Below are 26,814 nucleotides of genomic sequence, written 5' to 3'. Positions count from 1 at the left end.
AGATAAAACAAAATGAGAAAGAATGGCGCATTTGGTATGAAAAAGAAAAACCGGAAGAGGAAGATATACCTTGTGGATATAATAAATCTCTTGATGTGTTTCGAAAACTTTTGCTGGTCAGGTCATGGAGTCCAGATAGAACGTTATCACAGTCTCGAAAATATATCATGGGTATGCAATACTGTAAATTTATTGGATTAATTTTTTATAATTTTATTTTAAAGGAAATATGTTACTATGAAATTATTTTCTCATTAATATTAGACAAACAGTGCATAATAATTATATATTATAATTTATAACTACATATTATCTTCAATTAGTACATTATAATTTAAATTAACATATTTAAGTATTAAAAATATGATAACTGTACATAGAAAAAACGATTTTGCCACTGTGTTTATAGATTCTTTAGGACCCGAGTATGGCGAAGCATGCATCTTAGATTTGGAAAAAACTTGGGAAGAATCGGAGCCACAGACACCACTCGTTTGTATCTTATCCATCGGCTCTGATCCATCACCGCAAATCACCGCTCTGGCTAAATCTAAAGATATTCGTATGCAAATGCAATTTATATTACAAAAATTAACTATTTATACATCATTAACAAATTTACTTTCGTTTTAGAAATACGATCTGTTTCTATGGGTCAAGGTCAAGAAATTCATGCTAGAAACATGATATCCGATTGCATAGCAAACGGTGGTTGGGTACTTTTACAAAACATGCATTTGTCTTTGCCATTTTGTACAGAAGCTATGGACGCTTTGTCGGATTCGGAAGAAATACACAGTACATTTAGAATGTGGATAACTACAGAAGTACATCCTCAGTTTCCTATTGCACTACTTCAGGTACCTTACAACCGTTTTTGAACGTTGTCTTTTGTAGAAATTTCAATGAAAAATAAAAAGTAATCTGTAACGTAATTAATGATGTATAAATATGTGATAATTTCAACATTAATCTCTCCTCAAGAAAAAAACAGTCATGAAATAAGGGATGTTTAATATTTGGTAGGTATCTGTCTATAATTATTTGATTTTCTATCTGAAATAGGTATATTAATAATAATAATCATTTATTATTTGTCATAAAAACTATTTTAGTAAAAGTATTCGTATATTTTATTATTATCGGTGGATACGTTGTTTTGTAGTGTTTTTATGATCTTTTTATGTCTATTTTAGTAGCCACATCAAAATAATATTTTTTTCCTTATAATTTGACTCATTATTTCTTGTTCATTAGTAATTATTACAAACATGAATAATTTAATGCATATAATATGTATTATATTTATATATGTGAACGCTAGTGGACCAAAAAATTTCATAATATATTATAGTTCTTACCAACATATAGTGCCTAATTTAAAAGGTTTATGATAGTGATAGAATAGTGGTAGGTAAAACACCGAAATCTCCCAATAAACAGCATACATGCCACTAAATTTTATCACATTAGAAAGTTAAATGCAGATAAGCCTCTAAACTTAATTACTAACTATAAAATTAAAATATATCATGATATATTTTTTACTTACAGATGGCAATCAAGTTCACAAATGAACCTCCACAAGGTATTAGAGCGAGTATGAAAAGAACTTATCAGAATATAAGTCAGGTAGGTTCATACAAATTTAAAAGAGTAGTAATATCATTATTTAAACGTTATTTTTAGACTGCAGCACTTATTAAAAATATTATTAATTTCAACATTTTTATATAATAGGACATGCTTGATTATTCGGCTCAACCGCAATGGCCTATTTTACTTTACGCCGTAGCATTTATTCACACGATCGTACAAGAGAGACGAAAATTCGGACCGTTGGGTTGGAATATACCTTACGAGTTCAATCAAGCCGATTTTGCTGCGAGCGTTCAATTCGTTCAGAATCATTTGGACGATATGGATCCAAAAAAAGTAATTCATTTTATGATAATATTTCGAAGATGTATATAAAGAATAGAGATGGTAGTTTCAATTACATATAATATGATATAATAATTATTATTAATGCTTATTTACAGGGTGTGTCTTGGCCAACTATTTGTTACATGTTGGGTGAAGTACAATACGGTGGCAGAGTTACTGACGACTTCGATAAAAGACTTTTAATAACGTTCACTCAAGTAAATTTTAATTCACATTCATTGATACGAATTCTAATTATTTATCAATAATCCATAGGTATGGTTTTGTGATGTATTATTAAGACCTGGTTTCGAGTTTTACAAAAGCTATAAAGTTCCTATGAATCGCAATATACAAGTTCGTAAAAAGTCGATTTGTTTTTTCAAATTGTTGGGTATTTTTTTTTATTATTATTATTATTTTTTAGGGTTGTATTGATTACATTAACAGTTTACCGGTAACGGATTCTCCAGAAGTGTTCGGACTTCACTCAAATGCTGATATCACGTAAATAATTTTTTAATGCAATGAAAAAAAAATATAGTGTTTTATTATTATAATATAATTGTTTTAGGCATCAAATAAATACCGCAAAAGGAATACTAGATACGATTTTAAGCGTTCAGCCGAAACAGGGTGGAAGCCAAGGAGGAGAGACTAGAGAAAGTGTCGTCTATCATTTAGCTGACGACATGTTAAAAAAATTACCAAAACAGTATAAAGATTTTGAGGTGACTAATATAATATATTATTAACATTTTATTTGACAACGTAAATGTTATAGTATTTTTGATCATTGTTTTTTGTCTGCAGGTAAAAGAATCGCTGCAGAGGATGGGTGCTTTATTACCCATGAACATATTCTTACGACAAGAAATCGACCGTATAAAAAAAGTTATTGGAATTGTACAAAAGACACTATGCGATTTGAAATTGGCCATCGACGGTACAATTGTTATGAGCCAAGGACTAAGAGAAAGTTTGGATGCCATGTATGACGCCAGAATACCACAGAAATGGCAAAAAGTAATCTGAAGAATAGTGCTAATAATAATATGATATTAAATATAGAAACTTACTTGAGTATATTAATCCTATAACCACGTTTTATATACGTGTTGATTATTTTATTGTGAACCAGGAAGTACGCTAATATATCTATAGAGAAATATAAGACGTTTTTAAATTTGCTTACATTTTTAAAATAAATATTTATCATAAAACATACACATCATTGTAAAACTAATACATTCATCAAGTTGCTCAAAATCTTAAAACGTAAAAGTATGTTCTTATAAATGATAAAAAAAATCTCATATATTCCCAACTTCTCGAAATATCATCTAGTTCAGAATGAAATAGAAACAGTCTGTAATAGGTTTAGAAATTATGAGTACTATAATATCCAATGAAATATATTTTATATTTATTTTGTATATATTATGATCTATATATTAGGTATCTTGGGAATCCGCTACTCTCGGGTTTTGGTTTACTGAGTTACTGGAACGTGATAATCAGTTTAGAAAATGGATAAACAGTGGTCGACCAAATGTGTTCTGGATGACTGGTTTTTTCAATCCACAAGGATTTTTAACGGCTATGAGACAAGTAATATGTTATTTACGATACTATGATAATTGTGTTTCTGTGAGCACATAAAAATAAATGATATATTATTAAAAAGCTAAACTTTTTAATTTCTAATTAACTTAATTATAATTTAATATTTTAGTCCATTGTATAATAATAACTTTTAACTTATCGAGTTAACATAAAAACATACCTTAAGATTACTTCTTTTTTAGATATCTATGAAAATTATAATATTAAAATTAATAATTTATTTTATATACATATTAACTACACCATAGTTAGGTACCTATACTTTAAGTTGTAATATACTTACAATTACAAGGATGTTATTATTCTTATCTAATCGTTTAAAAATACATAATTGTTCTAACTATCAGATGGATAAATAAGCGCCGCTCAAAACTGTTGCCTTATTTTTAATTTAAATTAAATAACATTTCATAATTATATTAAAAATAGAAATAAGCAATTGGTTTGGTCTAGCCAAGATGTTTTATGTTCTTATTAACTATGTTAGAGTGAGGCTGGGTATAGCCATATAGGAAAACAATCGTAATGAAAATAAAATAAGCTGATAAAGTGATAACAATAATAAAATGAGAATGTAACAATATATTACATAAATGTACATATTTCTACATTCATAATTTTAGGGATAAACATTTTGTATTATTCAATGTTTACAGTAGGTACATTATATTATAAGATGCATTTTTGTCTGTTTTCATTTATTCTTAAAAATAATGTTGAACCAAATAATATATAATATATAATACAGGTGACAGGCTAATCCGCGTACACCGACTAGCTGACTTTGTTAGTCCACCCTTCGACATGCTCATAGTTCCCTTTACGTTTTATGGTACATCGTTGTCATCACTTCATCAACATGAGTCTATTATTAATACCTAAATAAATTGAATTTTTAATTTGTTTATTAGCATTTTTTGATGAAATATTTGCAGTTTCTGATATTATGTATATAGATATTATAAAAATTATAAAAGTCAAATCACTTTACATTTTATGTAAGCTCTAAAAGTGAATGTTATATTATTAAAATTATTCATTTTTATATTTATTTATAGATATTTTTTTTTTATTTTTTTTTTACTATAACCCGGTAGCGATAAATAATTCAGCTATCAACTAGTACTTATTATATCAAAAATTTAAATCATTACTAATGCACAATAATTTTATCTTTGACTCAGATGTTAAGTAAAATATGCTTCACATTTTTTTTTAATAAACTGATGTTAATTATTTTTATTTATTTGCCTGCCTGTGCCTAGTACATGTGCACTTATTGCATTCAAATGTAATTACCTATGTTTTAATCCGCATTGAATTCTTCACGTTTTGTAGGAAGTGACGAGGGCACATCGGGGCTGGGCGTTGGATTCAGTGGTGCTTCAGAATCTGATAACGCGCCATAACAAGGAGGAACTGAGTGACTCGCCGCCGGAGGGTGTGTATGTGTGTGGCATGTTCTTGGAGGGCGCTAGCCTGGACCGGAAGACGGGTAAACTGGTGGAAAGTAAGCCAAAGGTGCTGTACGAACAAATGCCAGTGATCTATGTATTTGCTATCAACACCACCGCAGGAAAAGATCCGAAGCTATACGAGTGTCCGATTTATAGGAAACCACAGCGGACGGACCTCAAGTATGTAGGTTCAATAGATTTTGAGACAGACAACAATCCGAGACACTGGACATTGAGAGGCGTTGCCCTGTTGTGCGATATAAAATAAATAATACGATCGATATTGAATTATATATGTATAATATTATGTGCCTATACTCGAATATTATATCAAATTCATATTACATTATAATAGTAGCTGTATTAATCGTCTTTGTCCATGTTAAATGAACAATTATATTGGACTTATTCAATAATATTACTTATTAGTGTTTTTTAGTTATTAAAATCACTCATATTTTATTATTGTGATATACTTGAAACTTAAAGATATATATGCAGTTGGTATAACAGTATACTATACAATATAATATACTATATAATATGTATGAAAATGTATATGTATAATTTTAAAAGCTTTACTACGTGGCTATATACTCTATGACCACAAAATATTAAATATTATCTATGTATTTTTTCATTTTATATACTTCTATAAATGAAATCCAGAATCTTTAAAACCTATACTTACCATGCGACCGACCTACACTAATACAATTTATTGTCATGGAATTTTAGATTCTGAACGGAGTGATGAATGTATTGATTTTACAATTGTGTGTGTTTTTTTTTATTTTTGTGTCTGTGTCATCACGTTTTGGAGTAGTAATAGAAGCTTTGATTTTTGATTTCAGCCCCTCTTTGAAAAGGAAAATTCATCTAGTTGATACTTTGGGGGGTTCAAAAGTAAAAAATGTCCAATATTTTTCAAAGCGTCATGAAAAACCCTGAAAAAGTAACGGAAAACGGGAATTTTTACGCATAACCACTTTTGGACAAAATCGATTTTTTGATTTTAAAGTAATTCAAAAATGAATCATTGTGAATCCTTGAAATATTCACAAAATGTTTATATTATTTATATACGATTAAATTTTTAAAATATTTAAAAATTTTTAAAATTATTTATAGACCATCGAAATTTTATGGATAAGGTTTATATACCTTGAAAATCCTTAATATTCCTCAATAATCCTTTTAAACAGCTGTCACGATTTTTACTGCTTTTTCATTGATATATATATATATATATATATAGAAGTTTTAAAATTTGAGTATTGGAACATTTTAAACATTATTAAAACGTTATTATAACATTATAAAAACGTTATTAAAAATTGAGTTATTGAGGAGTTTTAAGGATTTTTAAAGAATATAATGGATATTTATCGCTCTTAATGGAGTTATTGACGATTTTTATGGTTTTTTACCGTTTTTTATGGAGTTAATGACGGGTTTTATGGATTTATAGAGAATATTATTGATTTTTACAGCTTTTTAATTGAAATATAGAGGAGTTTTAAAATTAGAGTATTAATACATTAGGTATTAAAATAATATTAAAACATTATTGCTATGCAGGAGTTTCGTGGATTTTAACGAAGTTTGAGGCTTTTACAGAGTTTTAGGATTTTTACTGCTTTTTTTATGGAATTATAAATAATATTAAGGATTTTTACGATTTTTTAGGAATTATTATGAAATTTATGGAGTATTATGACTTTTAAGGATTTTTAACGAATTTTATGGATTTTTACGGATAGTCAACAATATACAATGTACTCATAAGGATAAGAGTATAAGACTGTATTAATAGTAGCCAATAATATTATATTTTTAAACAATATAATCGCGAATGATATGAATACATCGTTGTTAACTCGTAAATTTTTTGTCTATTATAGTTAATGGGTAAAATAAGCTGGCATACTGTACTATTTTTTCATTGGTCCCAGCCCCCAAGAGAATAATTGATGTGTTTACGTCGATTACATCTTAGTAGATTTTTCATATAAATTAATATATTTTATTTTAAGTTTAAAATGGAAAATTAATCCTAATAAAAGAATAAGAAAAAAAACTTACGTAATCGTCGACTATTCCCGTGAAACTGAGTTGTGTCAATCTACAGTCTTATACGTAGTGATGCACCGCCGCCGAAGAAACTGCAAATTTTCGTCATATCGATCTTCATCGTGATTCTAAATGGGAGTATAAAGATATTTTATGAAAATAAAGTGCACGAAATGAAAATGAGAGTACTCGTCATGTACTGAAGACTATTATAGAATTGTTAATCGTCTCCGACGAATGTCATTAATTGTCGTTTGCCACGGATGATGAATATTATAATATAATATAATAAATCATATGGTTTTTTTTTTTTTATAGAACTCTTTGTGATATTATAGGATGTATTTTTCTATTTTAGCTATGCTTTTATTCAAATGTAGATGACTACAATTAATCATTTAATTTAATCTATGAAAATGATAAACTAAATAAAAATAATTATATTATTAAATATTTAAAAAAAAATAATTATGATTAATATCGTTATGTTTTTGATTTCTGCATTATTTTGATTCTAATTAGGTACGCAGTGTTTTAACTTAACCTTAGTACCTTACATATTAATATATTATCACATTAGATGCAATTGCCTCTGTGTAGATTTTATGTCTGAAAACACCTAGCTATATCATAATAGAAACAAATTCATACATTTCTTTTATTGTGGTTTCAATGTTTCATGTAACAAATAGTACCTAGTCAGTGCTTTGGGGGATTCAATTTTCAGTACCATTTTTATTATTATTATAATATTGTATAGGTAAATAATAAATATAATTTATATCGTATTCGTGTTATATACTTTTGAGTCAATAGGTACAACCCTTCCGTAAAATAATGTAAATAAATAATATCATAAGTTTAATCTACGTATGTCGAAAACGTCATTGCGTATAGTATAACATAAACATAAAACTTTTATGTCCCTACAAATAATGTTTTAAATAATGACTAAATATATAATATCTTAAATACACATAATTTCAAAATATTTTGAAAAGATACTATGTGTCTATGAGTAAGAAATACTCTTATAAGAATCTGATTCAAGTTTTGAGTATCTAAGATTATTCGTTTTTTAACTATAACAAAATATAAAAATTGTTTGAGAACAAATATTTATTTTTAGGATGTATAATTTATACATAAATAAAGGTATAATATGACTGAACTTCAAACAGTCATAAAAAATAATGTGACTTTCCAGTTTCCAGTAAACTTATTATTTTTATTTTAGGTTAAAAAAAACTAATGAGAATTCCTGTATAATATTTTTAAATTGTAGATATAAAAAGAAAATATTTATATGAATATCTAACGATAAAAATAATTTGAACATCTTATAGATTTAGCCGAATTTAATCGAAATTTTAATTTTAAACGTTTATAAAAATATACCGTGACTATACATTTTTGATTACAGTAAATTAGTGAACGATTGATGAAGAACCCTGTACTAAATTTGAAATCATATTTGCCTATCTATAATTTTTTTTGGCTTGATATAAAAAAAAATAAAAATTTTAATTGTTTTAAAATATTAAATAGTGAAAATTCTTTTAAAATTATACAATTTGCCTATAGAGAAATCATAATGTAGATAATTGCTAACTTTTTCAACATTCTATTGTCAGCATTTTTGAGTAAAAACTAAATTAAATATTAATAAATTAATTTAGTCGATATTATACAAATTACAAGTATAATATAGCGTAATAATTCCATTTGATTTTTTTGATAGTAAAGACACACACTAAATGAGTTGACATTATAATTTCAAATAATTGGTTTTTATAATTAATAATAATAATAAAATAAATAGAGTAATCAGATGGAAAAAAAACAATTTTTATAGAAGGAGATGACCGATGACCTATGGAAATATGGGTAAAATGGGCAGAATAGTATACGCATTGGGCAATTACGACAGAGAAGGAGCTAAGTTTTAAAATGTACTTTTTTTTAAACTATTATATCTGGTCACCATATGTATAATGTAAAAATATATTTTTTTTTGTATACATATAGGCACTAATTATTGTACCAAATACCTATACGTTTATATGTTCCTTATTATCGAGTTGTTGGTGCGTATTTTTGAATTGTACTTCCCTACTCATTTCCCTATTAAATGTATAGGTGTAATATTAATAACTCGCCCTTATCGGCCTACACCGCCGCGTACCCGCTCGAGTCGTCACCGACTTCGAGTCTTTCTGTTTTGCGTCGCCCGTCGTCTCGACAACATCTTTAAGTATACGCAAACGGCCGCGACTCTGTCTACGACGCGCCCGAATTCGATCCAAAACCGAATAATAAAATTATTCCACTTAAAACGGTTTACAAGTTATTTATTTAAAACCAAAACTTAAACCTTCTGATAACGTCTGGGGAACTAGTGTCGTCGGTAAATAACTACGACCACTAAAGTAATCATACGTTAATAGTGATAACAAGTTTATATTGATAAAGTACCTATTAAAGATAAAGAACTACATAGACACATTCAATGATATGTTTATTAATTATTATTTATTATAATAAAATAATATTACATACCTATAAAATTATTTTGTAGTGTTAATAAATATCTAATAATTATTTTTAAATTTCTGTTTTTGTAATTCACTTGTTGAATATATAAAATACATTTTCAATTACATTCAATGACATTTTAACTATTTTTTCATCAATTTTAATATAATATATTTAATTAAATTTTAAAATAATAGTCATAAATACAAGTTGATTATAATTAATTTGAAATGGTGATTAATATTTTACAACCTTTATAACATATTAAAGTTTAATTTATTGTTATTTTCACTACTAACATTTATTTTATTCTTAATTAGTCTGGAAACAATGATGATGCATTTCATCGAACTGGATCATTTCGTCGTGTCTTACCTCCAGGAAATGATACAACTGGTATAAGTGGTATAGCAGTAAAATCTACAAATACCAATAACTCCTATATTAATGCAAATTATATTCCGTTTTTCCTTGAGTATACCCTCATGTCTGAATTGTAAGTAATTAGAAGTTAATTAATAATACATTTATACATTTTTTGAACCAATTCTATATAAATTTCATGTATTAGTAAACAAAATCCCAAAATTAGTTTATACATATGGCATTATGGCGTATTCCATTGGGCATTGGTTAAGTTAAGTAGCGTGCTGAACAATTTTCAGCCCTGATACAAACTACCATTTGACTACCCACACACCCACAGCTTTTAATCTACATTTTGTTTTTTTTACTTAATAGTATAAATATTATTGCTAAAAACTTTGTATTGCTCTAAATCCTAGTTAAGCCTACTTTGGCACACCCCTAGCTTAAGTTATTCTATAGTTAAATAGTGTGAATTAGAAGTACCGTATATTATATACAACAAACTATAGTAGTATGGTAAAGTGGTGATAGGTGGTAAATATTATCTTCTTTATATGTTTAAAATTACTTAAGAGGACGTCGCACCCGCATGTGTTGTCTCCGTCTTACATACGTACAACATAGTATATTATTTTCGTTCACCATTTTCAATAATATGCTTTTAGTTTTGATATTAGAGTGAATTGACCTATTATCAAACTTTTAGATAAGAACATTATCTGTGTTCTCTCTTTGGTTTTTACAATATTTTAATTTTTAAGTGAATTATGAGCATTTTCAAATATTTATATTTTTCATACTCAAAACTCACTTAAAAATTAAAATATCGTAAAAAAACCAACAAGAAAACACAGATAATTTTCTTACCTAAAAGTTTGAAAATAGGTCAATTCACTCTAATATCAAAACTAAAAACACACTTTTGAAACTGGTGAACGAAAATAGTATACTATGTTGTACGTAAGTAAAACGGAGACAACACATGCGGGTGCGACGTCCTCTTAAGAACCTCTGTTAGTACATACCAATAAATATATAGATGTTAAATTAATTAATGATTATCATTTATTTAATTTCAGTAATATTTTAAGCAAAAAATTAATACCAGGAGTATATGTTATACCAGCAGATAAAACTCCATTCAGTAAGCAAAAGTTATACAATCAATATTGACCAAAATATTAATTTTATATTGTGTTTCAGTATGGTTTGGAGTGATTTTCCCGAGGTATGGGCTTTATAAAAATGGAGTTTTCCGTTTTCGATTACTTATAGATAGTAATTGGCCAAACTGCGATTGTCCCAAAGTAATATTTGAGACACCACTATTTCATCCATTGGTCAATCCAATCACTGGAGAAATGAGTATTCAATATCATTTCCCAGAGTGGAAAAAAGGAGTTAGTCGTATTTGGCATGTAATAAATCATGTATCAAAATCATTTTATGATATACCCAGAACTAAAACTCCTGAAAATTCAGAAGCTGCAGAATTGTAAATTTTGTACTACATATTTTTGGTCAATAATTTATTGACTATTTATTTTTAGATTGAAAACAGATAATGAAAATTATATGAAAAAATGTGAAGACTGTGTAAGACAAAGTCAAGTTGATATATATAAGCAACCAATGCATTCAGAGAATATTGATCCAAATTATTTGCTGTTTGATGTTTATGACGAAGAAATTCATGGAGCTATAAGACGTTCATGGCTTCAACAAAAAGTTTGTAATGTATTAAATAAATATTAAATGCTTAATGGCTTAATGGTTTCAAATGTTTCAACTTACAAAAGTTAATAATACAATTAACTTATGTCCACAATTCAAGCATGGACTGGAATATAAAAGTTTTAAAAGAAATAATTTATTAAAAGCATACATTAATAATTTTATGGACACTTTTCACTAGTTAGAACTTCAAATTTTAGAAAGTTGTACTAACAACCTATGGCATAATTCTACCTACTAACTTTGATTCATAGATATTAGAGGGCAAGTATTTAGGTATAAGAGCAAAGTATGAAAAGTGCATGTAGACCTTAAATAAATAAAACCAGTCTGTGCCTACCAGAACCTAACTACAAATGTTTAATAATTTAATGTCTAAACTATTTATGAATATACCACCTAATAATATGTCATTTATAGTATACCAGTAATTGACTTATTTTTAATCAAAATAAATAATTATAATATAATAAAATTATTTGTATTTTTTAGGAAAATGACAACAAGACTCAACATTTATCTTGGGTACAACCTGGATCATTAGAACCATTTTCTCGGCCAAATACCTAAAAAATTAAATATTTATTAAATTGTACATACTGTTATATTAATATTTTAATTAAATAAGGTATATAAAAAATTTAAAAGTTATTTTTAACTTAATAAAATCCATATTATTGCTATTCTAAGTAAATAAATATTAAGTTTATTTTAAGATTACAAAATTATTATTAAAACAATTTTAAGTCAATTTTTATAACTAAAAACTTTATATTTTTTAAATTTAAAGTTTTATGTGATGACAGTCAACAGACACAAAAATAAAAAACAAAAAAACACATATCGACACATCATTGTAAAATCAATAAATTCATCACTCCATTCAGAATCTAAAATATTGATTTTCCAATTTACAATTAAAAATGGGTTTTGAATTCTGGAACATAGGTTCTATACATTTTGTGTATTTATTATTTTCAATTTTTTTTTTTCAAATAGAATAGTGTTATTTAGTGATTTTGAACCAAAATTTAATTCTTCATTAATTTCATTATCAGGTAAGTCATACAGGAATTGTAGTATACAGTATATACCAAGCTATGTATTAGTCATAATCTTCTACCCAATCATTTATTCAAATTGGAACTCAATCATAGTTCCTACAATTGCTTCCCAAGTGGCAACTATGGTGGTAAACAAGTGCTTTTTGTATAGAGCGCAGATTTTTATGCACTAAATAGTATCATAATATGCCATACAAGATTTTAATTATTTATATGACAAATGTTTACAATATTAATATTGGTACTTATATAAGTTATATTTAAATATTGTAAAAAGATATTATAAATTTATTTATTTTTTATATATTTATTATTTCAGTATGCATTTCTAAATTTTATTCAGTGAAGCTGTGACGTTTTCTGTCAATATATTTTTAAATACAGAGAACGATCGTTTGACTTCGACTAAAGTGGTTAGGGCATATTTGAAGCAATTATTTATATAGTTAAGTAGTAATAGCACGAACTTTTTCTTTTATTTCATCTATTATTAAAATGCTTTCGTATAATGTCATATTTTAAGTTTTTAGTTTTTTTATTGCTATCACTAAAAATTGGAAATGAGTGTATATAAAATATTAATGCATTGACAATATTACCATCTTCAAATTATATCTAGAACTTTTTTAATTTTTCTATTTGATAACATTTTATACCTTTTTTAAAAAAAAAAAATTGCTTTAATTCGATGCAATTTGAATTTCGTAAAAATATGCAATTGCATAGAAATCCACGCTTTATTTATGTGACATCATTTAGCTAGGTACTAAATAAAATAAATTGTCCTTCTCTTTCCTATATTAAACTAAATTTAAAATAATTGTTTTCTTCACTCAATTTCAACTTCTGGTCCTCTAATAATATGATCTATTAAAGCCATCTTTTATTTCATCTTCAAAGTAGATTTAAAAATTTGGAAATCTTTGGGTAGTATCCGAGCCCGGATTAAGGGGAGGGGGCATGACCCCGGCTCCATAACTGAAATCAAACAATAGTGGGCCCCTGGCGAATAGTGCGTTTTTTTTTTTTTTATTAAATCAGAAGTATTTGGATATAATAATAATTAATAATAATATATTTCGTATATCAAAAGAAACATACAATTATTTATACAAATAATATTTTTATTTTTCTATTTAAAAAAGTGAGAAATAAATTTATAAATATAACTTATTTTTTCCGAAATATTTTTATTTGTGGGTCATTAATATTTTGATTATGGCTATGGGCCCCTAAATTCGTTTGGTCCCGGGCCCAAAATTATCTTATACCAGGCTTGGTAGTCTCAATATTTGTAAAGGAGCTAATAATTTGTGAATAAATAACCTAAATTATTTTAATCTCATTAGCTTGTTGATTATATTTGAAATAATATTTTAATTGTATGTATAAATAGTAGTAGTGTAGCTAGGGGGAGGGCTGAGGGAGCTGCAGCCCCCCCCCAGGAATATTAAGAAAATTTAAAAATTATTTTAATTTTTTATGGTCTATGAAAACCAATACAAAAATCTTAAATTGTATTTTACAATACTAAAGACCCTCCCTCCCTCCGAAAAATATCCTGGCTACGCCACTGACTATATTTGTATCTTCTACAGTAAATCTTTTTAAAATAACACGTAATAGATTAGAAAATTGCTTGTAAAATGATTATTAATATATTTATCATTGCTACTAATAAGCCTAAAAACAGAAAACAATGCTTTTGTACAGTATAATCTCTATAACGGAATCGCTTGGGACTAACACATTTTCCGTTATAGAGAGGTTGAAAAAATTACTGTATTAGATGGATAAAATTAACATTTTATGATAACAGGAAGATTCAGTCTTGTATAGAGGGCCAATTATAGAAAGGTTTTACTGTATTAACATATAGGGCGTATAGCATTGATTTTATAACATAATACCTACCTATTATATTATAAATATGTTTAGCATATAATTTAGCCGACAATCCATATTAATAAGGGAACAATTTTTGATCAATATTAATTTTACTAGCTCATAACGATATAGGTATACATTATATATACAACATATTAAACTCATCATATATATAGGTACCTACACTGTAAATTATATTTAAAAATAAATTACATAATATTAACACTTACTTAAAAATTTTTTACACACACAGATTTATTTCTTAGTCAATGATAAAACTACCTATACCATAGGTCCTATAACCTATAATATATAAACCTATTTTTTAAACATAAAATAAGTGATATAGGAACCTCATACATTAAATGTATAAAAATAATATATTATATCTATATAAATAAAGTACCTACCAAACAAAACTTTTACTTATTTATGTTAAGAACACAAAAATGATAAAAAGAAAAACTTTTCATAACTCTTATAACAATCTTAAAGAATACAGTCATATAGATTATATTATTTAAATGTTTATTACTTTTACAAGTATTATTTTATTGTAGACTAAGAAAAATATGAATCTGGATAATTTATTTATAATTGTACTAAGCGATGGCCTCATTTACCTAATTCCTAATCATTTTTAGCCCCGGATTGGCTGCTTTTGTTGGCAAAATAACAACTATATAGTGTTTACTATTTTTGTCAAATTAAAATGTCAATCTTGTGAACAGTAGATATCGAGTAGTTTCTGTAGGCTAAAAAAGGAGACAATCGTCAGATCGAACTATTTGGCTAAAAAATCGTTATTTCTCAATTGTTTGAAAAATATAAGTTTATAAAATAGATAATCTAAACAAAATCAAATAAATTTAAATATAATATTATTTTTTTAAAAGTAACTATGATAAAAACTTAAATTAAATACCTAAATGAAAAATAATATTTTCGGGAGTTCGGGACATTTGAAAACAGATACAGTGTTCAGATAATCATATATATATATTAGATGGTGTTATACACGGATAAAAAAAAAAACAATTTTGAAATATCCTATTGTTTTTTAAGTATATCAACCATCAAGGTATAGTCATAGGCGCGATTTGAGGGGGGGCTTGGGTGTGCTTAGCACCCCCAATTTTAAAATTAGCACCAGCAAATTGTTTTATGTTAATTTAGATTTTAATAGTAACAGGTATCCATAACCTCAAAATAACATTATAAAAAAAGATGGAGGAGCTTCAGCACCCTCAGCTCAGTTTTTTCATTGAAATTGCGCCCCTGAATATTACAATATTGTTTATTCGATTTAAGTATTATACAAAGGGTGTAACACGATTGCGCACTTTTTACCTTTTTACTTTGAGTAAACACAAATATTTAAATAAATATAAATTCGAAAAATTTACCAATATTGATAATAACCATGATATAGGTAATTAACATGTTAATTAAATCATAATAATAACATAATATGTATAGTAAAAAAAAAAAATATATAAAAATATCAAAAAACAAGTTCTTCTAACTTTTTAGCACAAAAACGTTGAACGTAGTCCTACATTAGGTCTTAGGTTACAATTATATATCATCTGATGCTGCTTTTATACCGATTTTATGGACAACTGAACATTTAACAGAAACAAGAACGACCAATGGGCCAGAATCTTTCCATATAGCCACTATAACGCTCAGTTTTATACATTTCATCCATCTATTTACCAAGTTAAGCATATTTTATTGGATATTCAAAGCGAATTTTATTTAAAAATATATAATATAAAACAACAACATTTTTAAAAAGCCTTGTAAATAGCAAGAAGAAAATATTGCATTTATAATAAATACTCGGAAAAAAATATAAAAACAATGAGATATATTTAAATAATGATTTGCTGACATTTTTTGTGCTAAAAAGGTTAAAGAACTTGTTTTTTGTTATAGGTATTCGTATAGTATGTGACCTACCGATCGAAAATCGAGTTTAGTATGTGACCTACCTGTATTAACGGGTTTAGTATGTAACCTACCAAAACTATCACCACAAAATAACGAAACTAATTTACAGTGGCGTATTGCGTATATAATAAATTACTGTGATGTACCTACATGTAAGTATTATTTTTATTTATATTTTTTTGACTACCTACGTATTACGTTATTATTAATGTTGATAATTTTTTTGAATCGATATTTATTTAAATATTTGTGTTTGCTCAAAGAAAAAAAGTAAAAGGTGTTGCGTTTTTTTTAGGTAAAAAGATAAAATGTGCGCAATCTTGTTGCACTGTATACAAACCTATATTGAAAGAAGGGGATACGGAATTCCTTTTGTATTTTGCAGCAGATTTAAAATAAATCAAAACAACATAATATTTACTAGGTTTATTACGAATTATTTTCACATCGGTAGGTAATAACTATGATAGATGAATTAAAAATCGATGTTTAATTTTGTACATTTCATTGGTTTTGTAATAAATATGCAATATTTTTAAAAATGTCAACAATAATTTATATTTATATTTTGCGTATCTTAACGCCTGCAATTTACTTTGAGTCCTAAGGTCGTCCTACACTTTTAGATCTTAAATATTATTTAAAACTTAGTTTATTTTTCTTATATTGTTCTAAAAGTCCTTAGAGTTTATAAATATATATAATAACGTCCAACGTTCGCAGAATTGAGATATTTGATATCTACATAAATGTTAAAACAGATCAATTTTACTTCAGTTTTAAAATATTTTTTTTTACGGTTTAACATTGGCGTCTGGCAACGAGCTTTTTTTTTAAATACTCAACTATCCAATTACCTATACCTGTATATACATTATACTTTGGCACCAAAATAAATATCGTAATTTACTTGTATGAGTATTTTACCATAGTCTATATTACATGTCCAGAACAATTATTTTGTTCCTATTACTTTTGACATAATTTTCTATTTCTTAAAATAAAAAAATTTAAAATTAATTATTTTGTTTATACAGTAATAGGTAACAAAACTCTTATATTGGTTGTAATTTTAAAAAACTATCATTCATAACTTTTTTATATTATAGAGAGCCTATGAAACAAATAACAAATATTATTATGGCATTATAGTTCTATCAATTTCTATAGGTACCTGCAGTGGTGACAGTGGTGTCACAAGGGTAGTTCTGCGAGTCTGAATTTTTTAATAGGTGCATAATTTAATTAGATTTTATCGGCTTAAACTTAAATGATTTAGCAAAAGGCATTACATTAGCTTGATTTATAAATAATAATAGCAGTGTAAATGTGTAATATGTATGAAAGGTGATGGTTTTTATATCAATAAATGGGTGAGTGGTTAGGATAAGTTATGGTGATTCGAATAATATTGTTTGTTGTACTCACATATACTCGTATACGTATTATACGTCACTACTGAATTATACATGAATACATCAATAGTTTTGTATTATGAAAGTACATATTTTCAAGTTTTCAATTCAATAATAAATATTATATCATTTTGATTGAAATAACTATTAAATATTTACCTTTTAATTTCTGTAAGAGCATTAGCGACCAAAAGGTGACATTAGATATTATTATTGAATTGCATACATTAATATAATAGGTACCTATATATGTTCAGTTTCATTATTGTAATATTAATGACTAATGTTTACTGCTACTATTTTATATTTTTTTATTTGTGTAATGATAAGTGCATAACTGCAGTATAGATTTGCTAATAAAAGCGATACAAAAATAACTTTATAGTTTAAACTTCTCGCGCTTATTTCACCTATATAATGTATAGAATATAGATAAACATAATATATTATCCATTTACAATTACCTACAGGAATTTGGTCAATTTTGGGCTCAGAACAAAACATAACAATATTGTATTATTATTTATTGTCCACCGCGTTCATGTAAAATTGCAGCATCTGCAGGTACCCAGGGGCGTATTTAAGAGAGGGGCCCATGATGAAGCCCGTGCCCCCCCCCCCAATCCACCGTAGTTTATACTTATTTTTATTATATGAAATATTTTACAACTCTACACCTCATGTACGCAAATTTGAACTTTTTGTTTGTGCCCCCCCCCCCTAAGACATTTCTAAATACGCCACTGCTGGTACCTATACTTGCCGTGCAATAAATCGCTATTATTTTATTTTATTAAGTTTGGCAAGAAAATATTACGAAATCGACTTCAATAACGTAATGTACTCATGTAGTTGAGCCAAACCACTATTAATATATTCATAATGTTTTATCACATCGCCAGCCGAGAATATTTTTTGTCATTATTTTTATTTTCGTTCGAAATTGTTTTTCGTTGTACTTATACCTTGTACCTGATTCGTCCGTGGAATGCGTAGTAAATACCTACTTATCTATTACAATATAATTATAGTATATTATTAACATTTCTAGAGTACCGTATTTGACTATATAATGACGAAGCACTATACATAACAGCGCGCACCTTTGGACGATCCGGCCGGCCAGGAGCTGTAGAAAACGGCAGCGCCTACGTCTCTACGTACGTACACATATATGCACGAGCATCAGGGCTCCGATCTATTTCGAGCGTAACCCCGCGCGACAGCTCTGTATTTCTGGCTGGCCGTCCTACAACTTTTACTGGCTGACAACTTAAAAATACACCGCGCATATAATAACGCCAAAATTCGATTACACGAACGAGATAACAAAAGGGACACGGGGAAAAAAAACGACTCGCGCGCGTATGTCGCATAGTAGGTATGTTAGTACGAAATTTGCGGCCAAAAAAAAAAACACCGCCTCCTCGAGCGTGTATAATATGCGCTATGTCATAACCTCATAACTTATACATCACAATGAAAATTACATATAATTGTATATTATTATAGTCGTAAGTGCCAGTAATTATAGTGGTACCTAATGGTATAGACATCGGTGTATGTAATAATATAGATATGATAATATAGGTGCAGATCTTAGGGGTGCAGAAATTTAGAGCTAGCACCATGAATCCCATAATAGTACACCTATACGCTCGCGGTTATGTAAAACTAGTAACTACAGTATAATAAATAATATAATCTTTTGGAGAATCTTTTCACTGGCAAAAACTAAACATTTTGTGTAATTTTTTTTTTTTGTTCATATTTCATATAGGTTTTGGCTAAATATTAAATTATAAATTGCATTTATTTTTTCATCTTTCAGTTTACAGTTAACATTTTTTTCTTTATTAATTTTTTAGGTATTTACAGTTTTATTATTAATAACTTTGTAATGACAATGTACGAAATAAGAAGAAAGGTTAAACAACTATATCACACGTGTGTAAAATAAACATTTTTTGGATTTTTAAGTCTGAATTTTCAAAAAATATAGATGTAACAAACAATATTGAATCAATTATTTTTAATTAATAAGCATTTAAATATTAGATGAGCCTGCAACGCGCTGCAAATTTCGCTCAATGAATTTCGCACCATCTATATTCTATAGGGACCGTTATTATGTATATATTAATATATTATTATTAACATTCGTTGGCCAAGGTAAAAAACGACGCGGCGGCCGGGAAATTGTTTATTGCAAGCTATATAACATTATATATATTATAATTTGCGTAGCTTTGAATTAGCGCGGCATCCCGTGGCAAGGTTATTTATAAAATCAAACAAATTCGTTTGTCGGCCAAAACCTTAAGCGCTTAATATTATAATATTATTATCGTACCGCCATACTGTGGGTGTTTTTTCATCAGCCCTTGAATCTTTGGACTGGTACCGCAGCCCCATCGAGTTAAATAAAACCAAATATAGGTACGGAGAAACTACAAGACTGATGGCCATTTGTGTAACTATATGGGTAGACTAAGGCTATAAGAGGCTAACCCCACTCAAATACAAACATATAGATTTAGCCACTCCAAATTGTTTACAGTTTACATAAAGTACACAGTTTATATACTATACGCTGGTTGTATTGATTATTTTTTTTTTTGTAGACATATATTAACTCCTTTTCCTACCCCTGCCCAGAATTTTGATCCTAATGTTGTGTTCATATTTTCACGCCTCCGAAAAGCGCGATAGTTGTATGCGATTCGGTAGACTCGTCGATTACCCCTATTATAATAGTATACTTTTTAAACCTGTGACGGACAACAATGTTAGGTTGGGTATACGCTACGTTGACCTCGGGCAAAACCAAATGGAGTGCGGTAACTATAGCGGGTCTTCATCGGATAACCTATCTACACTATACTACGGTGGTGACACACACAAAAATAGACACATATTATACTATAGTATATATTATACCGCACTATGCTATATGTGCAGAAACGAGAGACGACGACTACAACGTTCCGTGCGCCCACGCGTTTGACCTTCATGTTTTGACAAGACTATAAGGATATTTCACATCTCCAAGGTCAACACTGGCCATAAATTATTGTGAAAACACGAACCTTTTGTATACTTACAACGAATTTCCGAAAAATATCTATTAATACGAATAATATTTTATATAATATATATATATACTACCTACTACCTATGTATATGAACCATATTATATTGTGAGACTAATTTATTACAAAACTAAAAATGGACATTTTAATAGAACACCGTTCTTTACAAAAAAAGACAATTAAATAAATGAATCTACTCATCCGATACCTAAATTAATAATATAACCTAAGTAAGTCAATGTAAAAATATAAATAGATAAACGTAATGTAATAAAAATGTAATGTAAATGCATTATTGTAGCTGTAATGTAAATAACGTAATCACTAGCTAATAACTACGCAGTTGATGCATTAAATAAATAAAAAAAAATGTATTTTCACTAAATAAATATAAAATATATACTATACTACAAATATATAACACATCATATAAAATACGTAATAAATAAAAGTAGAAACATATCTATTATATAAAATATTTAATTATAATGGTTCAAAATCTCGAAGGGTACCTATAGTATTATAGTTAAGTATTAGAAATTATAATTATAATTTATCTATATCAAAATACATAATACAACAAAATATATTCATTGTAATTAAAATATCTACTTAAGTATCTCTATTTGTTATATAAATAGTATTTTTAAATTTTTACTGGCAAAGAATATATCAAGTAAACTATAAAAAAGTTTGTTTCCAAATATTAGGTTAAGCAAAAATATAATTGGCTGTAAATAAATAATAATAAAAAATCATTTGTTCTTAAATATCCAAATACTAGCTTTTAAGAACCTATACATAATAACTATTGATTTTATATTACGTGTATACAGAATTAGTGGGTATTTACGTTTGGAACCGAAGAAAATAGTATTTTCTAATATACTTTGGCAATATTTCAAGTTGAATGATCTACATTTTTATTGGAATAACTAGATATCTTAGACTGTACAAATAGGTTAAATAATTTTATACAAATATAACTTGATAATCATTATAATGATATATCTTAAGGAGTTATGACTATGCAATTTCCGTGAGTTAAAGAAGTAGGTTAGTTACTTAGGTTAGAACTCATTAAATTGTGCCTCATAAATCGATACATTATATTATTGTTTTAGGTAGGTTATAGGTAGTATAGGTATATAAATAATAAATACTATTGTCTAATAGAAACTTAAATATTTGTGGCTTTATAAAAATCTCGTGCACAGTTCAATACTTAATAGATTCTAATTAATTGACTATCATAATAGTAATATACTATAATATACAATAACATCACAATGAATTATACAAAATAATATGTTACCAATAACCATTGAAACACAATAACCTATCGAAAATATATGATTTCTAGTAGTGCTTATACAATATACTTATATACATAGTACAATAATACATATTATATAATGTTTATAATAAATTATAATTAGTATTTTATTATTACCATTTATTATATATAAATTAAATTACAATAAATTATTCGATTATCTATTTTACATATTATATTGGTATTGCCTACTATTTAAAATTAATGAGTAAATAATCCAACAAATTCACTTGTAGGTCTTCAAAAGTATAAATAAAATATATCTTAACTTCAAAGGCTTCTTAAAAAGCAAAGTAGGTAGACAAAATAAATTTTTGTTTTTCAGATTTAAATAATATTGAAATTTTAAATTATAGAAAATGGAATCAATTTTACTTCAACACTAAAGATTATTGTTTTCAAAGGTTTAAAAAGAAAAGTATTAAAAATATATATATAATTAAAAACTTTAAACTGATATTACTGTATGATAATGGATAAGATATAGAAACATGTGAATTTTTAGAAACAGGTTAAATTCTAATATTCTATAATGTGATTATTGTGATTATAATATTTATTACTAAATTTATTAAATATTTAAATTATTAATTATTATAATTATTTAAATGTTTATTATTATTATAAGTTAATGGTAATTTAAAAACGTTTATTGGTCTGGATGATGTGGTCTCCCTGAAACTGTTTAACCTAATTTGTTTTGCGCGGCTGAGTGGAAATGTTACGTGAAAAGAAGGGAGCAGGTGCGGTGGCATAGAGACGTTCCGGAGACTTTGGCATTAGTTGTGCACTTCGTCTATGGAGCCGTGGAAAATTATATAAATAGCCGTTGGCCAATGGTGTTCAAATTTAGAAAATCTCGTTTAAAAAACCTTAGTCGAACCATTTGTTCACCACACACCTGTCATGATTAACATATTCAAAATTGAAAATCATATAGTAAGCGGACAATATATTAATATTATATATTACATATGCACCTACTATTATAATTATCTAGAGGTCTATCTATTGCACTTTTACAAAATAAAAATGAATACTTGTACTTCTCACATTTGTTTCATGCTAACTTATGTATAATCAAAATATAATTATACTGTTCATAAAATAAAATATTATAATACAACTCAAACTTGTGATCTTAATAGTTTTAATTTTTTGATGTTAGGATTTAAACAATTTTTTGAGACATGCGACGTGCCGACGTAGCTATATTTTCTAAACATTGTAGTATTACTGAATACCTACCGATTATTGACATAATATAAAATTGATACTCAATTACAAAAATAATATTTTAAACAAAATAGTGCTTTCATTATTTTACTCATAATTATCTCTAAGTATGCTGCAATGATGTGGCAAAGTCAACATTACGTTACTACAATAATACTACCAGAAATAAGCATTTTTATCTGATAAGCGTGATACATGCCGTGACTAACTTAATTACAAAATATTATCCCAAATTCCCTGTCATATATCTTTCTTTATTATCCATCATAATGAGGATTTTATACATAAACAAACTTTACATAATAAGATATTATTACCTAATACACCTATACCTAATCATATTATTTATAACAATATAAAACAATTGAATAATATTATTATGTCCTATATTTACAGACAATTTCAAATTGTTAATTCCGTTAATAAAATATTATTATTATTTTAGATTCTGCTTTGCAGAGCAATGAATATATGAACTTAACAATGATATGTGTTTTTTTGTGTGTCATCAACGAATACTTAGATTTTCTACTTCATCATATTTTCTAATAGGAATTAAGAAAGTGAATCTAGATGGACGTTAGGGGTAAAAAGTAAACATTTTTAATACTTTTATAATTGGAAATACAAAAAATAAATTAGGTTATAACGCCCAGGAATTATATATATAATACAAAATAGGTAGTCAAAACCTGTTTTTAATAATACTAATTTTCCAATCTTGTTGTAATTTGAAATTAGCATTTTCATAAATAATGGTGTATATTTTTTAAAATATTTTGTCTCTTTATGAACTATTTATAGACATGTAACCTTATTGATTTTATTTTTTTTTAGTTATTTCAATGATTTAAAACAATTTGTTTTATCAAAAAAACATTAAAATTAAATTCCAGATGTCTCATTAGTTATTAAACTTATTATTAATTAAATATAAAAAAAATTGAACGTTAATCCGGTTAGGAATAATTTTTGATAAGTGTTAGAAGTTGAAATCTCGGTCGTCAATATCACGAAAATTTGCAAATTATTTTATATTTAAAAACTTAAAAATGTATACAATATTTTAAATTTATTAAATTAAATTTAAAGTTTCTTTCAAATTGTTATCATAGTTACTTAAAAAAAAATTGACATTAAACAGGCACGATTTTTTCTTATATAAGAATTTAAATTTCAAATTTCTATATAATTATTAATTTATATATATCACAAACATCTGCTAAATAATTATTTTTTAAAATATATAAAATGTTTAATTTTTATACCTAAGTCTTAAAAATAATTATTACAAAATTCTTCATAAGTATAGTATATACAATAGAATCAAAAAGTTTTAAGCTCAGTCAAAACGATTGAAAATGTAATACATGCAGTAATAATAGGTACATTTTAAGTAAACAATTGGATGAATTAGATATTTAAACGAAGAATAACACAAAGAATTTAACATATACATTACAGTGACTTACTTAATAATGAGAAAATATACACGACAACTACTGCGTGTACAACAGAAAATTACCTATACTTTCCACTCATACGCATAATTAAATATTGTTTAAAATATGACTGTAAAATGTAGATGTGTAATAGTTTATTATTAACATATTGTGTTGGTCAATTTTGATTTATTAAGCTATTGACGTTTGGCCTGTTTGAGATAGCTGTTTTATATTATTGAAATTGTATTTAATGACCAAAAAACTAAGAATCAACCGATCTTTAACAGAAATTATCGGTTTTATGACGTTAAGTGATGATGAAAATACACATCTCTTGTTAATGCATTAATAGCAGCGAAACGTATTCCTACTTGGTAACTTTCAAGTTACAATAAACGTGTTGAGAAATGTATACTAATAACGTTTTCTACAGAGAAAGAAATATTATAAATTTACCAAAATATCTATTCTTTTTAAATCAAAATTTAATTATCTATTTACTTTCAAATGTTAACCTTTTTATTGTTATTAATTATTTCTCTAGATGAAACAATATAATATTATTATAGAGTTTGTCATAATACCATGTTTTGTAAAAAAATAATATTGTATTGGTATTTTTATAGTATAGACAATATGGGCCAAGGTAATTTGAGGCCTTTGTTTAAAGTAAATTAAATTCCTGTGAAAAAAAAAAATTGAATAATTGCTTTTTTTCAAATTAAATTAATGTTAATTTATGCGCAGTTTAGATATAAACATGTTAGTTGACAAGTTTGCCCAAAACAATGCTTGAAGATCGCAGAAATTTAAGTAAAATAATTCAGTAAAATTTAATTATTTATACAATATTAAGTAATAATTGTGTAATATCATATAAATATTGTTATTTTTCATCATATCATAACAACATTTTAATTAAAATGAGTGCTTTACCTATATCTGATTAATATTTTTAAACTAATATACCTACGACCTATTACCTACCTAAACAATAATCAATATTTTAAGGGCCCATTTTTTATTTTTGCGGGGGCCCCAAATTTTTTGGTTACGCCACTAGTGTATAAAAAAAAAATCACTCAGTACTTGATAATATATAATATTGAATATATATCAAATACAAATAATTGTTACCAACACAACGTAACCTACCTAGGTATTTTAAGTAGGTTACTAGGCATTAGGTGTCTAGGTTTGATTTTTTTTAAATATTTTATTTACCTACCTACTATAAATTATAATTACTTAGGTACCTATGTAATTTGAACTAATTCTTGTATATAGTTTATATAGGTTAGGTGGCTACTGGCTAGGTAATAGATTTCTTAAATTAAATTAAATAATCATAATTCAATAATATTATATTATCAAATGTATCAATAAAAATTACAAATTTGTTAAATCATTTCGTTTTAACTTGATACTTTCACATGGGGATGTAGCTCAGTGGTAGAGCGTTCGCTTTGCATGTGAAAGGCCCCGGGTTCGATCCCCGGCATCTCCAACAAATTTTTTAATGTTATTTTGTTGTATTATATTAATTTAAAATTTCTCATTTAATGTATTCAAAATTAATTTATAAATTTTTTAAATAATTTATTAAAACAAATATTTAACTAATAACTTTTTAAATAACCAACTTTCTCAAGATTAGAACATC

General features: G+C 26.6%; 2 protein-coding genes and 1 non-coding gene across 5 annotated transcripts in view; all 3 read left to right on the top strand.

Moving 5' to 3' along the window:
* LOC132919988 (dynein axonemal heavy chain 5) overlaps positions 1–5,783 on the top strand; it is a 37,312-nt gene extending 31,529 nt beyond the window's left edge. For all 3 annotated transcript variants that reach the window (XM_060981966.1, XM_060981965.1, XM_060981964.1), the window contains exons 53-64: positions 3–171; positions 410–562; positions 634–860; positions 1,555–1,632; positions 1,741–1,935; positions 2,043–2,144; positions 2,203–2,283; positions 2,354–2,433; positions 2,501–2,657; positions 2,740–2,952; positions 3,385–3,537; positions 4,891–5,783. In XM_060981966.1, coding sequence (XP_060837949.1) covers positions 3–171; positions 410–562; positions 634–860; positions 1,555–1,632; positions 1,741–1,935; positions 2,043–2,144; positions 2,203–2,283; positions 2,354–2,433; positions 2,501–2,657; positions 2,740–2,952; positions 3,385–3,537; positions 4,891–5,277 — 1,995 coding nt within the window. In that variant the 3' untranslated portion in view covers positions 5,278–5,783. The remainder of the gene's footprint in view (positions 1–2; positions 172–409; positions 563–633; positions 861–1,554; positions 1,633–1,740; positions 1,936–2,042; positions 2,145–2,202; positions 2,284–2,353; positions 2,434–2,500; positions 2,658–2,739; positions 2,953–3,384; positions 3,538–4,890) is intronic.
* A 3,831-nt stretch (positions 5,784–9,614) lies between these two features.
* On the top strand, positions 9,615–12,472 carry LOC132922747 (AKT-interacting protein-like). The gene is made up of 6 exons (XM_060986428.1): positions 9,615–9,850; positions 9,938–10,113; positions 11,066–11,130; positions 11,190–11,481; positions 11,537–11,714; positions 12,213–12,472. The coding sequence occupies exons 1-6, from the start codon at positions 9,848–9,850 to the stop codon at positions 12,288–12,290; spliced, it is 792 nt and encodes a 263-aa protein (XP_060842411.1). The 5' UTR covers positions 9,615–9,847; the 3' UTR covers positions 12,291–12,472.
* Positions 12,473–26,586: 14,114 nt separating this feature from the next.
* Trnaa-ugc (transfer RNA alanine (anticodon UGC)) lies at positions 26,587–26,658 on the top strand. Its single transcript has one exon. It is a non-coding gene; the product is annotated as a tRNA-Ala (tRNA).
* Positions 26,659–26,814: the final 156 nt, after the last annotated feature.

The sequence above is a fragment of the Rhopalosiphum padi genome, chromosome 2, assembly GCF_020882245.1.
Source record: "Rhopalosiphum padi isolate XX-2018 chromosome 2, ASM2088224v1, whole genome shotgun sequence".
NCBI lineage: Eukaryota > Metazoa > Arthropoda > Insecta > Hemiptera > Aphididae > Rhopalosiphum > Rhopalosiphum padi.
Note: the sequence above shows the minus strand (reverse complement) of the source record. Positions and strands in the feature narration are given on the sequence as shown.